We start from the raw sequence: 16731 nt of genomic DNA on the forward strand, positions 1-16731 counted from the left end.
TAATTAGGAGTAAAGTCCTTATAGATCATTTCATGTGTTACATAATCTGTTTTTCATGTCTTCCTCATTTGTAAAGGAAGCATAAAATAATACTTAAATAGCGTAATCAAATATACTACAATAAGTGATTTTAAAATATTTTGCAGTTACTGTGTAAAAATATTAGTTAGTAAACATTTATTAAGCACTGGGGGTACAAAAAGAAAAAGAAGACATTCTCTGCCCTCAAGCAGCTTGTAATCTAACGGAGACAAAAAACAAACGTGTCTAAATAAACTATATGAAGGATAAATAGGAAGTAAATGAGAGGGAAAGCACTGCAATTAAGAGAGGCTGAGAAATGTCTTCCTGTAGAACATGGAATTTAACTGAGGTTTGAAGGAAGCTAGGGAAAGCTGGGAAGCAGAGATGAGGAGGGGAAAGAGTTGTGGGCCTGGAGGTAGCCAGAAGCTGAGATTTGTCTTGGTGGAACATCCAGGGGAGGCCATTGTCACTGAATCAGAGTATGTGGCAGGAGGGAGTAAAGTGTAAGAAGACTGGAGGGCAACGTGATCAAATGAAGTTTATTGGAGGGAGGATTTAAAAGCCCTTTGCAAAGTGGAAGTTCAAGTGGCAGAAGATGGCAGGAGATATATTGGAGATGGTAGTGTAGTTAAGTGAAGGATGATGCTTGATGAGGGGTAATATTAAGAAGAGATAATCTGTTCATATATATAAGTTAGGTATCTATGAAATTCCAAAAGGGAAACCGTAACTATGATTCGTCAGGAGAAAACCAAAGGATGTGTAATTAAAAAAAAATTTTTTTTGACCTTGGCACAGTTATTTCTGGCTAGGGCTTTGTACTGTGAACGTGGACATGGTGGTATAACAAAATACCCCAAGAAGCTTGTGGTAACTTAAATTCTTAGTATGTCCATGTTACAAGTTCATATCATTTGCATATACAGGAGGGAGAAGATCAGAATATGCCATCGAGGCATCTCACTAAATATTATATGGAAGAACATGGACAAGAAGGTGAATTCAATTCTTGCCGGAACAAGAATTGTCTACACACACAGACACACACACAAACAGTTATGAAATTTTAAATTTAATTTTTAGTGATTTAAAAGTAAGAAATTTCATACTTTAAATGCATATCTTACTATTTTTGAAAATCGAAAACTAAATTAAAAACAAAATGCTTTGTGAATCTATTTTGAAAACTATTCACCCAGTTAAATGTTTTAACACTAGATGGCGACATTTTGTCATGGATAAAGCTACATGCTCTTAATCAATTGGTTAATAATGTACTTTCAATGCCTACCTGGCAAATAAGCTCATTGAGTTAAGGGAGAGAAGGAGAGGGTATTCCCTTTGCTCAAATGTGTTAAGATGATTATGCCATTGAGGAGGCATCTCACCAGATATCATCTAGAAAGAGAAACTTTAAAGTCCTTGCAAACCTTAAACCAAAACTTTGTATGGTATCAGTAACACTATTTTGGTAACATTATTACTTTTGAATAATGGGATATATTTTTCCTTATCTCTTTCCCCCAATTATTTGTCTTTATTCTAATTAGATGAAATTTAGTTAGGGATAAATACAAAGTTAAATACATTCAAGTGCCCAAAATCAACTTCACAAGAAGAGATGAGGAGAGTGGTAGCTGGGTTTAAAAAGATGAGGATCATTCTAACGGACCCCAAACCAAGTAAGAAAAGCCAGAAAGCTGCCATGTTCTTGGGCTATATTGAGAAATGAAGCCTCACTTTCAGAAATTAAGTGGTAACATTCCTTTTGTACTCTGCTCTAATTAGATCACATCCAGAATATTGTGTGGTGATTTGGACACCATAGTTTAGGAAGTCAATGATAAGTTGAAGGTCATCCAAAGAATATCTTCTAGAATGGAACAAGGGCCAATTCTGGGCCATAAAAGGATTTAACAGCTGAAGGAACTGGGGGAGGCATATTAGCTGTTTTCAAATACAAAAGTTGAATAGACTGGGCTTCCTGGTATAGGGGATCACAGCACTCATTTGGGGTGTGCTGTTCTAGGAATTTTCTTTCAATTTTGGGTTGGACTAGATGACCACTGAAGTCCCTTCCAACTCTGAAATTCTGTGATATGTTGCTAGAAGATATATTTAAATGATTTATCTATTTATTTACAAATTTGTATGGTTCCTACCTCACTGCCCACAAGTCTGGGTATATACTATGTACCTAGGAGCCATGTGAAATTCACCTTGTTTGGGGATAGGGCTTTAAACTCTTCAAATATTCACTGAGTTCACTCTCTACTTTGAACTAGTAATGATGCTAGTTATGCCATCTCCTGGCTGAGGACATTTGTCTGTTTCACTATGCCCTGATCTGGGAATGAATTTTACATTTTTTTAAATATGATAAAACTTTCAATATGTAAAAAACTCTTCTTGGCTTGCTGGCAGTACAAAAACAGGCTGTTTAGATCGTACCCCTAGACTAGAGAATGGTGAGCACTATCCCATGTGATTATGCAATCTTGTGCTTATGTGGTGACTAGACATGCAGTAAACTTTGACTGAAGAACTGATAGAGTACTTTCTTATACATGAGTGTGTAAAGGCATGAACTACTGCATAGGTTATTGTAAGAATAAGCTCCCCTGCCAATCCCCTGCCCCATGTTTCCTTTGAGGGTTTTCATGGAAAGCAAGCAGAGCCAGACGGAAAGCTTAGCCATGGAATGAGATACAACTCCCATTATGTAGACTGGGGAATGAGATCCTCCTCACATTTACCAACCCTCCGTGTGGATTGGTCATTGTCCTTCTTTCTTGAAGGGGACCAAAATGACATCACTATGCTAGAGTCAAGTTACAGGTGTCTGACTGCAGCTGGTGAGACCAATATGAGCTCAGAATGCTCTACCACAGATCAGGCACAAATAGTCCATCTGAACATTTGGGGTGCATTCTCTAAATTTGTGCATCATTTCTTTTGAGCTACTTCAATTCTGTTTTTGCTCATAGAACACAGCATCTTTCTGATGTGGGCATTCCATGCTGGGTAAGCCTTTTGCCAATGTCTCCCACATCACACAATCGATTCCAAATTTCTTGAGACCTTGAGAGTGTCCTCATATTACTACTTCTGACCATCATGTCAGTGCTTGCCCTGTGTGAGTACTCCACAAAATAGTCTTTTTGGCAAGTAGATGTTTCTGCATTCGAACAATGTGGCCATCCCAGAGGAGATGTGCTCCCTGTAGTAAAGTTTGAATGCTTTAGGCATGAATTATGCCGGTACATTGTTATGCAGTCCCACAGTGTCCCTCTCAAGGGTAGAGCAAAGGGTTCAACTGGAATCCATTATTTCAAGTATTCATATTGGGTATATAACAGGAAAGCAAGTATTTCAAAGGATACTATTTCTTCATGAAAATGACGTAGAGATGACAAGAAATAGAGTAGGTTTTTTTTAATGGGGCATGTTCCTCCCTTTTTAATTTTTCACATAAGTGAATTGGCTGCTCTTCAGCTGTAGTTTCAGATACCATGCTAAGCTGTCACCCTTCTTCCTGCTCTCCCCCCCACCAAATCTTATGTTAGTCCCTCTAAGAATAGGATAATCCAACTTCTATTGATTTTAATAGAGTTGAGTTTTCTCAAAGCCCTGGCAGGTAATTGAGGAAACCTCTGTGCTTAGATTTTTAGTTCTATGAATTCTTGAAGTGTAATAGGCATAGATGTGTATCTCTTTATATCTGACACAGTATCTCAGGTTAAAGAAACTTAACTGCTATTAAAGGGAGACGCATTTTAATGCTGCATTTTGGTTCAGGGTTTTTGGTGAGTTCATAATTTTTCTAGTGTTTTCATTGTGCAGCTTTGAAATGATGACCTGACATGTTGTTACTTACTCTTATCTATGTGGCATAATGTATAAACTGAATCGTTAAAAGTCTATGCCTTCCTTAGATTTCCTGGATTATAGCAAACTTGTTCCTATGAATATCATTCAGTTTTTTCAGACACTTTCAAACTGATTTGTCATTCTAACAACTAACTTTGACTTCAGTATATGGGATTTTCAACCTTGTAGATTCTGGGTGGAAAATCATCATTTTTAATAGCTTCTCACCTGAAATACCTCATTATTGGCACCAGTTATTGGAAACTGTACTATGAGAGGAGATCTCTAAGTGAGGGGTAGAATAATCCTTAGGGATACAATAGAAATTATCTGTCCCATTCCTTCCCTCTTTCACCTTCATACTGTCCTCACCCAGGTCAGCTTTTTTTAGGATCTACCATACCTCATGCCAGCTGAGTTCTTAGCCACAAACTGACTTTGAGATCAAGAATATTCTCTTTAACCTAATATAGACACTTTTTTGCCAAATCTTTTACCAGTTTATCTAGACACTAGATGGCAGTAGAATAGGCTTTGGAAAACCAGGCCTTTGTAAACCCAAGGAGATTTATAAATCCAAGTTCCATAAAGTGGGGTAGTTGGCTTTCCACATCATTATCCATCCTAGGTCTTTCTTTCCTGACAACAGATGAAACCTTGAAAGAAACAATGAGCAACTTTTAGATAGAACCTTATATTTTGACACTTTTCCCCAATATACTTTATTTTCAAAGTGATTATCAGCATCAAGAACAGGATTCTTCCTTTAATAATCACTCTTAGAAGTAGAATGATATGCTTCTCTACTAGCTCTCTCTTTCCCTCTTTGCACCCCACTACCAACATGATAGAAAATCAAAGCAATGCCACTATCCACAGATGCCGGGCTAGTTTGATACCAAGTCTGGATCCATTGTCCAAATATCCAGTCAAATGAAACTTTGAAGAGATTCATTATCAGTTTTCTATGCAATGATGAATTATTTTGGCCTTGGAAAATTCCTTCAGACAACTTCCACTAAGTTTATAGAGGGGCAATATATTCAACAAAAGATAGGACCCAAGTGACAAAATCACAGATCCTTGTTGAAGTAATTGAAATAAACATGTATATTGAATATTGTATGTCCTTACCTATATTGTCAGCTCCTTGAGATCTAGGACAATATGTTCTGTTTCATTCATTCTCAACAGAAAGGAGGCAGCCTAGTTTCTCAGGTAAGAGTATAATAGGAAGTTGTGGGTTCAAATCCTGTCTAAGATGATTACTATCTGTGTAATTCACTGTGTAAATCACTTCATTTCTTTGTGACTTAACTCTTCTTATCTGTAAAATAGGGATAATAATAGCTGTGCAAAAAGGTTGTTGGAAAGGTCAAAAGAGATGTGAATATATGAAGTCAGGAAAAATTGAGTTCAAATCCAGCCTCAGGCATTTACTACATATGTAACTATGGAAAAACAAGTCAATTATTTTTTGTCTACCTCAGTTACTTCATCTGTAAACTGGTGATAGTAATAGCACCCACCTCCTATGATTATTGTGAGGATAAAGTGAGATAATCTTTGTAAAACTTTTTGCAAAACCCTAAAATACCCTAGAAATGCTAGTGATGATGCTAATCAGTGAAGTATTTTGTTGCAAACTTTCGAGTACTATATAAATGTGAAGGGTTATCATGGTTACCCTTATTAAATTGGATATTACTATGTGGAAATTCACCATTACAACACTTATAAATCTTAGAACTGATTCCGTATAAATTACATAAAGATTACAGAATTTTTAGGAAAATATGCTTTCCTGTTAATTACAGTTTAATTTGGACTGTTAACTTGTATATCCAGAACTAATCTTTCTGCTTGAATTTCTAACTATGTGCTGGACATGTTTTCCTAATTGTACTAGTTCTCAATCAATTAAGTGACTATTACATGCCAGGCACTGTGCTGACCACTGGAGATAAAAAAAAGACAAAAGACAGCCCCTCAAGGAGCTTACAATCTAATGGAGGGAGATGACATGACATGACATGACAAATACATGCAAAGCAAAGTACATGTAAGATAAATAGGATGTAATAAAAAGAGGAAAAGCACTGGAATTAAAAGGTGTTGGGGAAGGCTTCCTGTAGAAAGTAGAATTTTACTTGGAATAGTCAGGAGACCAGTGTCACTGGATGGAAGAATACATGTTGAAGAATAAGATGTAAGAAGATTGGAAAGGTAGGAAAGGTAGGAAGGGAGAGCAGGGTAGGTTTAAAGGCCAAACAGCATTTTGTATTTGCTCTTGGAGACAATAAGGAGCCACTGAAGTTTGAGGTATGTCTGTGTGTGTATGAGACATAAAAGGATCTGGACTTTAGGAAAATCACTTTAATGGCCCAACAGAGGATGGATTGGAGTGGAGAGAGATTTGAGTCAGGTAGACCCACCAGCAAGCTTTTACAATAATCTAGCCATGAGATGATGAGGACTTACACTAGAATGGTGACTGTGTCAGAGGAGAGAAGGGGGTGTACATGAGAAATGTTGAAAGGTGAAATCGTTAGGCCTTGGCAATGGCTCAGATAATGGGGTAGAGGGGGATTTAAGAGGTAGTAGGGAATCCTAGGTTGCAAGTCTTAAGGATTGAGAGGATAGTATTGCCCTCTATAGTAAGAGGGAAGGTGGTAGGAGAGGAGGGTTTGGAAGGGAACAAACCAATAAGTTCCATTTTAGACATTTGTTTAAGAACATCTAGTTTGAGATGTCTAAAAAGCAGTTGGAAATATGAGATTGGAGGTCAGCAGGGAAACTGGGGTAGGAAAGGTAGCTTTGAGAATCATCAGCTTAGAGATGGAATTAAATCCGTGGGAGCTGATGAAATCATCAAATAAAGAGAAGAGAACAGGACGGGACAAAACCCTGTGGGACACCTACAGGAGGAGGGTGTGATTTGGAAGGAGGATGCAGCAAAGGAGACAGAGAAGGAGCAGTCAGACAGATAGGGAGGAGAACCAGAAGAGAGTGGTGTCCTGAAAACCTGGAGAGAAAAGAGTATCATGGAGGAGAGAGTGATCAACAGTGTGGATGAGGAAAGGACGACATAGTGCACAACACACCCCTTTTCACTTTACAATTACTGTGCATTTCATAATTCTGTTTATTATGATAATAGTATTTAATATGTCTGCATTTAAGTACATTTTATGACTTACATGAAGATATTTTGTGTATGCTTTTGTGTTACATAGGCTAAATGAAGCATTACATAAAAATTACTTTATGTAGAGGTCTATAGAACAGTCCACTTAAGTGAAGTAAAAACTGTCTATATTTGTAAAGTGCCTAGCACAGTACCTGGAATGTAAGAAAAGCTAACAATTATATAATATCTTATTGTTTTTGTTGTTATTATTATGTCAAGATAAAGGAATAGAGATGATTTTTGATTTGCCAGAGTAGGTCAGGGAAGACTTTGTGGAAAAAGCATTTTAAATGAAATCAGTTCTTGAAAAGATTTGATACAATTCCAACAGGCAGAGAGAAGGGGGGAGGGTAGGTATTTAAGACAGGAAAGAATATAAAAAATAGCAGAGGTGGAAAAACAGAAAATTTAAGGAGGAGCTGCTTTAGCCTTTTAGATGTTCCAGAAGGTCTGACAAAAACTCCATTGTATTTTCAAGGTCAGTTTTACTAATAATATCAAGTTCATTTATTTTTTTCATTTAATTCACAACTTTTTACAGTTAATTTTTTAAAAAACACCCCATTCCTTGTTTTGCATAGGTTGGAACTGAGAAACATCCTTCTAGCAGAAGCTTTATTTGATCACCACTGAAAGTTCTTTCAGAAAATCTCATTTCTTTTGGGGGGATAGGAAATAGAGAGTGGGGAATCTTTCCAGTTACAACTTTGAATTTATGTAAAGGACTTGCATAATTTGTATACACTTTCACTACATTAGTTCAGCATCTGTGAGAAAACACACAAAAGCCAGTGTCATTATTTTTCCTGGATGGGAAATCATAGTATGACGTAATTACTGGTCAGTGATTACATTATGTCACCTTTGTTTGTATTGTTTCTGTATGATAGAAATTGTCACAGTGTCAATTTCAGCACTCAGGCAGGTGGTAGAAAGTAGGAAGCTATTCTTTCTTGATCTCTAGCACAAATATGAGTTATATGCAAAACCAGCTCCTATCCTTTTAATGAATGTTACAAAAATAAAATTGAAGGAGGGGGAGCTTCAAAAAGTGGTGAACTCTCCAAAGCTAGACTCTGTGATACTCCTAAATAAGCACTTAAACTGGGTAGTAAAGTCACAAAATATCAGAAAAGTAAAAATAAATTATGAACTCCCCCAAAGACCTGAAGTTTATTTAGGACACATGCAAGAAATCTCAGTTTGTTAACTGTGTTTACAGACTAGGACTACCATGTTAAACAGTTTAAAGCTTGATACCAACTGGAATCTGCAATTTTAGCGTGACAGAAGTTGGTCTTATAAGGGTGGTTTTGTTTACAGGTGGTATCCCATTACATTTTCTCTTCATCTTCATGATCTTGTAAGTTTTCAGTAGTTCACGAAAAGATGTTTTTAGCTCAATTATATGCTGTTTTGACCTTTCCCTTTTTTCTAGTTCATTGACAGAATTTCAGTAAAATGTTTTTTGCCCATTTGTTGTAATTACTGATAAAGATAGGAATCTGCATAGTAAATTTAACTTTTTTTCTCTTTGTTGGTATTGTTTCCAGACATTACAAAGTGCAATGAAGCATGCTTGTGAAATCCTTACAGAAGATCCTGAAGGGGGACCTGCTCGCATCCCCTTTGAGACTTTCTCTTTTATCTTCAGTTATCTTTCAAGCTTAGATCGAGATAGAACCGAGAGTGATACTAACCTTTTTCTCAGTAATCTTGAAGAAACAGTGTAAGTATTAACTGAATCTGACACTCTTTTTATGTTAATGAATGTGGGAATCTACTATGGAAAACATACATTTCCATTAAATTTCAGCTAAATAATCTTATAATTTGTTTACACACTACTAATGAGAATGATAAAAGTTAAAAAAACAATTTTGTGATTGGTCTGTGTGCATAGAACAGGGTTGGGGAAACTGCAGCCTTGAGGCCATATGTAACCCTCTGGGTCCTTGACTAAATCCAAACTTTACAGAACAAAAGTTTGGATCCAGTCAAAGAGCCTTACTTGAGCATCTAGAGGGCAACATGTGACCTTGATAAGCCACAGGTTCCCTACCCCTGGCTTGGAACATCAAACAAAATATTTTTGAAGATCTCATCTCCTTGATCTGTTCAGTGTACTGTAGTTGCCAGTATTCTGTTCAATTCATTTTAGTCACTGGAAGAAGAAATTTTATCTCCCAATTAAATATAATTTTTAATAAATTTACATTAGTTCTGATATTCAATCCTTCAAATAATTTTAACTATGATGTGATGTAAAAATATATTTAGAAAGATAACTAGAACTTTTTGATAATGAAACACATCAAAGAGATTTAGATTTCTGGGATGAAAAATTAGGACATGTGGCATTGTAGATAGCCAGAAAAGTATACTCTTATTCCACATTCTAAGTGCCTGGGGGGAAATGCTAGATAAGTATGAAGTCATTTGTATGATGACGGTTCCAATTCTTGCTTCAATAAGTTGATTGTGCTTCTTCATTTACATAGTGTAATTATATGCTTTTTGAGCGTGAGGTGCTTTGACTATCATGTTTCTCAAAAACTAACTCTTTCAGATGGAATTCAATAGGCAGAAAGAGTGAGGGAAGCTATTTGTAGACAGAGAAAACTGTAAAAAAATGAAGAAAAATGTGCAGTGTGAAAGCAAAAGTAAAGTAGTTCAGCTAAATGCATGAAAATCATAGAAGTTAAATTATTTCTCCAAATTAAATAGTTTCACAAAGCAGATTCCATGCTAACTTTTTTTTTTGGTGTTCTTACCTGGTTAGCTACACAAATAACTTTTTAGTCTCAAAAAGGAGGTATATGTTACCTATTATAATACTCTACACAAGAAAGGTGAGGCACATCAAGTAATGCAAACACTTTATTCTAATTTCAGTCTGAAATAATTTTCATCTTATAGTTTCTTTGCATTGTCACTAAAAAAAAAATGCACCATACCAATTGACACAGCTTGGTCCTTTGAGTTATTCTTGAATTCCTTCTTTACGTCAGCTGCCTAAGCACATGAACAGGCACAATTTTCAGCTGCCTAAAGTAAACTGGCAGTGGTTGGTATCATTTGTGTTTAAACATAAATTATATCCTTGATGTAATTTGTTTTATCATCATTATTATTATTTAACATTCTTTTCTTTTTAAATCGAGTCCCCAGTTCTCACCTGCCCTTCTCCTACCTACAGAGAAGGCAGCCACAGTCATATCAATCATAGATGGGAAATCATACAAGATATGTTTTCTTATTAGCTATATCTCAGACATGAGAAAATTGTTTCCATTTGCACTCAGAGTTTATCAGTTCTCTCTCTGGAGGCGAATAGCATTATTTTTATCATAAGTCCTTGAAAAAAGTGTTCAAGTCTTTCACAGTTGATCAATACGACATTGCTGTTACTGTGCACAAAGATCTCCCAGTTCTTCTCACTTCATTTTGCATCAGTTCACATAATTCTTGTCATGTTTTTCTGACACCACCCCCTCATAATTTCCCATAGCACAGTAGTACTCCATCATAATCATATGCCACAACTTATTCAGCCATCCTCCAAATGATGAGCATCCCCTCGATGTCCAATTTGTTGCTACCACAAAAATAGCTGTTATAAATATTTTTCTAATACAGATCCTTTTCCTTTGATCTTTTTGTAGTGATATTGCTGGGTCAAAGGGTATGCACAGTTTTATAGCCCTTTGGGCATGGTTCCAAATTATTCCCCAGAGTGGTTGGTTGGTGTAATTTTTATATACAATTTATTCCTGATTTTCTGAACCAATGTAATTAAGTACCACAGATAATTTCAAATGATGGTTTCAAATTATTTATATTTAGCTTTGGAGTATATTTAATTACTTTCATCCAAATAATAGATTTGTCTGATGTTTTACAAATCAGTATATTCCAAAGAAATAAAAATGGCAGTGGAAACAGAGAACAAGGGGTTGGATGCGAAGAAATAATGAGAAAGTGTAGAATCAACAGGGCTGAGTAACTGATTGAATATGTAAGTGAATGAAAGGTGAACGAACAGTCAAGGAGTAATGCAGACCAGCAACTTCTGTGCAGCTCTGAAACCTTAAAGAGTTGCTTGGACCATGCTGGGGTCACGTAGCCATGTGTCAGAGACAGAAACTGAGCCCAGGACTTCCTCACTCCCAAGGGTAGTGCATTCCACTCTACTACCCTGGATCTTGAATGACTAAGTGCTGCCACTCAATTACAAATAGGTTAATCAGAAAGTAAGCTTTGGAGGGGAAAGAGGATGAATTGGGATTTGGACCCCTATCTCTAAATCTGAGATTTCTGTGGCCTTGGGAGGTTGATAGCACAAATCAAATACTCCAAGGGTCAGAAACGTTAAATGACCTGCCCAGGATCACGCAGTCAACAAATAGCAGACTCTTAAAATGTAAAAGGAGTAAAGAGAAGAGTATGATTGTAAGTAGAAGTGAAGGTTTAGTAAACAGAAGTGAACAGCTGAGACTATAACACAATAAATAAAACCAATATTGAGGATTAGTAGGTTGTGGATAATGGATTGTGTTAGAGATAAGCGTCTTTCTTGAAAGGTAGATTCTGAAACTGGCAAATTATAGGGTTGAGGATGGATATCAAGGTCAAATATGAAGCTAAATTGTGAAAGACAGAGGGAACGTACAGGAAATGAACAAGGCACCAGAAGTCAGGATGAAGTTGAAAAAACAGTTTTAGTGGTGGAAATGATCCATAAAACTTCTCAGACTAAAGCAAAACCTAAGCAGCTCGGTGTTTTCTTCTTTTTAGAGCTTGCTGGGCTTGTATTTTGTTGCTTTGTTTGTTTGCATTTTCCCCAGGGCAGAGCAAATAATTGTTTTCATTTTTAAAGGACATTCCTTTCCTCCTTCTGGGGAGCTATAACAGGGAGCAAATAGGAAATAATAATAGAGATGGATTATAATAGAGGTTCGCAGTAACAGAATGATCATTCTAGAAAAGGATTTATGGAAGTATATGATGTAATTATGTTAAAAAGAATTTGAAATAAAAGTTTATCATGAATGAGCTACATCATTATGTATATGTAAATTATATGTATATATTTTAATATACATAATATATACACAGGCATATCTGTATATAGCATTAGCAATGAATAAATTTATTTGGATCATGTTTGTCCTTCTGCTAGTGCCAAACCCTTATCTGAATTTGCTGTTTAGTCGATTCAGTTGTGTCTGACCCTTTATGACCCCATTTAGGGTTTTCTTGGCAAAGATACTGGAGTGATTTGCCATTTCCTTTTCCAGCTCATTTTACAGATAAGGGACTGAGGCAAACAGGGTTAAGTGACTTGCTCTGGGTTCAGACATTAAGTGTCCGAGGCCAGATTTGAATCCAGGAAGATAAGTATTTATGACTCCAGTTCAGTGCCGCTATCCACTGCCCCACCTTGCTACCTCATTTGAATTTACTCCTACCTTTATATTATAGTCATTAGTGTGTGTGTGTATGTGTGTGTGTGTATGTGTGTGCATATGTATGTATGCATATTCAAATTTTATAAGCCTTAAATTTGAGAGAGTAGGACAACGGATGAGGAGTTGGAAAATCTCAGTTCTACAGTTCTGTCCCTGGTACTGTAGTTTACTGCTAGCTATGTAACCTCCTTATGTTTCAGTGCAGCATTTACAAAATGGTACTAACATATAGGACATCCCAAAGGTTTTAGTGCGGTTTTAAAGTTTAATAGCTTAAAGCTTAAGACTTTTGGGACACTATATATTCTTTTTTAAAACTAGAAAGCATTATTTTAAGTAATGTAATGGGAGGACTGATTGAGGGGACTCCGACTGGCTCATCCCCTATGACGTACAAATGTAAAATAGTTTAAGGAAATGGTAGCACAGGCCAAATCACTGCTAACTATTGTAATCAAGGCATAGGACATTACTTAAGGTAATAAATCCCTATCCTTCACAAGAGAAATTTAAAGAGAACTAATTAATTAGTTCATGAATTTATTAACGGCTGTGGATATGTTCAGCCTTTTACTATATAATATATGTGTGTTCCTCTAGGGAGGGATAGAAAAGCAGGGCATAGTCTATGAGAGCTGTGATAGGGCTGAACTGTAAAATGAGCTTGGAAGCTGGTGAGGAAAACTGAGGACAACCTGGAAAGTTTGGTTGTGTTTGGGAAAAGAAGTGGATCAAAAAAATGATAGTTTTGTTGTGCCAGGGCTAGGGGTGGATGAAATGATAACCCATTTAATAAACCAACAAACATTTATTTATTAAGAGGACACTATATAACAGTAAGAAGACAGTGTTGCTCAATTCAATTTATTTCTGTTTTCTCAGCCAATAAAAACTATCTTTGGACAGCAAAGGATAAAATAAAATGGTTTAATATAGATGCCCAGGATGAGTAAGAGTACAATAAGAGAACACCTAGCCATCCCTGAGGAGCTCATATCACCAAGCCCAGACAAACCACTTCCTAGGTTACTGAAAGAACTGGAAGATGCTTAGTTCTTTCAGAATATAGAGGAATGGAAAAGTATTATCAGAGATGGACAAAGGTCAGAATTTCCCCCAAAGAGAAGAAAATTTCCCCCTGCAAACTACAGGTCTACTAAACTTGCCATTTATTCCTAGAACATTCTAGAATATTTTATTAAAATGATGGTTAGTGCTTGAAAGGGAAAACAGCAATCTTTGAGTCACCGTGGCTTCAGCCAGGATAGCTTGTGATAGATTAACCACAGGCCCTTTTTTGGGTAGTGTAATAATGTGGCAGATTGGGGAATGCTAAAGGTTTTATTTATTTAGATTTTAACAAAACATTTCATAGGGTCTGCCATGTTCCCCAGCCCATGGACAAAGTTGAGAGATAGCTATGCAACAATACAATTATATGGACATAGATGCAGACCTAGATGGCATGTTTGTCAAATGTGTAGATGATGTCAACCTTGGAGAAGCAGATCATGGAGAGATCATATGGTAGATCATAACCACAATACCAACTCACATTAGGTAGGGCTTAAAAGTTTACAGCGGGCCTTATAGACATTATCTCATTTGAGCTTCACAGTAACTCTTTGAAAGGGAGGTATAGGTATTACTATTACCCACATCTTACAAAGTTGAGGAATTGAGGCTCAGAAATGTTATATGAATTACCTGGTGTTACTCAGCTTGAAGTGTCTGAGACAAAGCTCACCCTGGCACTTAGCTTAGATCTCTTGTCCCCTAGACCATGCTGATAGATCACACTGGATGACAGTCAGGATTTCAAAAGATCTTGACAGCTTTGGACATTGAACTGAATTTCTAGTAAGATGAAATGCGTTGTTTCAACTCATTACTCAAAAAGGCAACTTCACAAGGCCAAGATGAAGGAAGCATAGCTATCGAGGAGTTTGTCTGAAAACTACCTGGGCAATCTAGTGGCCATGAATCAGCAATGTGAGATGTCAGCCAAGCAAGCTAACAAGTCTTAGGTCGTGCTAAGAGGCAGGACATTCAGGAATAAGGAATTTTAGTAGAGTCACATTGTATATCCATGCTGTCCTACTCATGCCATATAATAGATTCTTATGTTCAGTTCTGGGCAGTTTTAGGAAGGACATTGATAGGCTATTGAGTATCACGAGGAAGGCCATCAGGAGGGTGGAAGTTCTCCAGTTCATGCCACGTGAAACTTGATGGAAATTACTGTGGATGTCAAACCTGGAGAAGATTTCTTTGGGGGGTGCAGGGGGAGATATGATAGCAGTTTTCAGGTATCTGAAAGTAGAGGGATTGAACGTTCTCAGGAGCAGTAGCTCAGTAAGGATGTGTTAAAACACCTATTATATACCAGGCTATATAAAGATGAGGATATAAAGACAAAAATAAATCAGTTTTTGTTTTGAAGAAATTTACATGTTTCACATGAGACAACATGTGCGTATATAAGTATATACAAAATAAAATAGTTTGGGTAGAGGAAAGTGTTTAGGAGCTAGGCATCAGGAAAGGCTTCACATAGGCATGTGAACTGAGTTTGGAAGGAAACAAGGGATTCTAAGGAGGCAGAGGTGGGGAGAGAAGGCATTCTAGGTGTGAGGTGAGAGTTATCCTGAGTGAGGGCACAGAAATGGAAGAAGGAATAGATTGTCTGAGGAAATCTCAATAGAAAATAAGTTTTTTGAGAATCAGAGACTGATTTTTTTCATCTTTGTATCTCCAGCATGTAGAGCAGTGCAGGTGCTAAAAAAATGTTTGTTGACTGATTGAGGAACAGGAGAAAAAAGCCAAATGGCCTGTAGTGTGCGTGAAATGAGAAAGGATGTGTATAAGATTGGAAAAGGTAAGCTGGAGTCAAGTTGTAAAGGGCTTTAAATGCAGTGGAGTGACATGGTCAGGAATATCCTTTTGGTGACTGAGTGGAGGAGATCGGAGAGGAGAGGGGAGAAGGGCAAGGCCAAGGACTCCAATTAGGATGTCATGGTGAGAGGAGATGAGGGTCTGGACTAGGGTAATGATTGTGGGAATGGGGGGAAGGGGATAAATGTGAGTGATGTTCTGGAGGTAGAGTTGATCAAATCTGGCAATTAACTGGTTAGGTATGAGACAAGGGAGAGTCGAAGATGACATAGAAGTGTTACCCTCAACAGAAATAGAGAAGTTCAGAAAGCTGCATTTGGTGGAAAAATTTGACATGTTTGTAGAACATCTGGTTTGAAATGTCCAAAAGATAGTTGGTGATGGCAGGATTACAGATGAGGAAAGAAACGAGGGCCAGATCGCTATCATATGATCATAGGTTTAAGAGACAGAAAAAAGAAACTTTAAAGGGCTTCTGAGTCTAATTCCCTTATTTTACAGATGATGAAACAGGCCCAGAGAGATGAGGTGACTTGCCTTCAAGGTCAATCAATCAGTCAACAAACATTTATTAAGCACCTAATATATGCCAGGCACATAACATTTATTAAGCTCCTACTGTATGCCAAGCACATAGTAGTGCCCTCAAGGAGCTCATAGTTTCATGGGGGAGACAACACTCAGTCAATTATGTACAAACAAGATATAGACAGGAAGGATAAATAAATTTGAGATAACAGAAAGACAACATCAAGGTGAAGAATTAGGAAAGTTGTCTTGCAGATGGTAGGACTTGAGCTGGGACTTTTGAGGGAGTCAGGGAAGCCAGAAGGTGGAGATGAAGAGAGAAGTGAGTCTTAGACATTGGGGAGGAAGGGTGGGCCACGAGTGAAAATGCTCAGTCCTTAGATTAGAGGATTGTATGTGAGGAGCAGCAAGGAGGGGCCAGTGTCACAGGGCGGTAGAGCATGTAGAGGAGGAAGAGTTAAGGTATGAGAAAACTGTAAAAGTAGGAAGGAAATAGGGTATGAAGTGTTTTAAAAAAAAAAAAAAGAGAATTTTATATTTAATTCTAAAAGTAAGTCACTAGACTTTATTGAATAGGAGAATGACATGGTTCCATCTATCCTTAAGGAAGATCATCAGTTTGATAGCTGACTAGAGGAGATTATAGTGGTGAGAGGGAGACTCGAGGCAAGGAAATCAGCCAAAGGCTATTGCAGTGAATGGATGAATGTCTGTCCCGGGGGTGGCAGTGTCAGAGGCAAGAAAGGGACATAT

General features: G+C 37.2%; 1 protein-coding gene across 2 annotated transcripts in view; it reads left to right on the forward strand.

Moving 5' to 3' along the window:
- The window catches only part of ROPN1L (rhophilin associated tail protein 1 like), a 30046-nt gene that overhangs the window by 6819 nt on the left and 6496 nt on the right, over positions 1-16731 (forward strand). For both annotated transcript variants that reach the window (XM_072605425.1, XM_072605424.1), the window contains exon 5: positions 8638-8813. In XM_072605425.1, the coding sequence (XP_072461526.1) occupies positions 8638-8813 (176 nt within the window). The remainder of the gene's footprint in view (positions 1-8637; positions 8814-16731) is intronic.

This window comes from Notamacropus eugenii, chromosome 4 (genome assembly GCF_028372415.1).
Source record: "Notamacropus eugenii isolate mMacEug1 chromosome 4, mMacEug1.pri_v2, whole genome shotgun sequence".
Taxonomy (NCBI): domain Eukaryota; kingdom Metazoa; phylum Chordata; class Mammalia; order Diprotodontia; family Macropodidae; genus Notamacropus; species Notamacropus eugenii.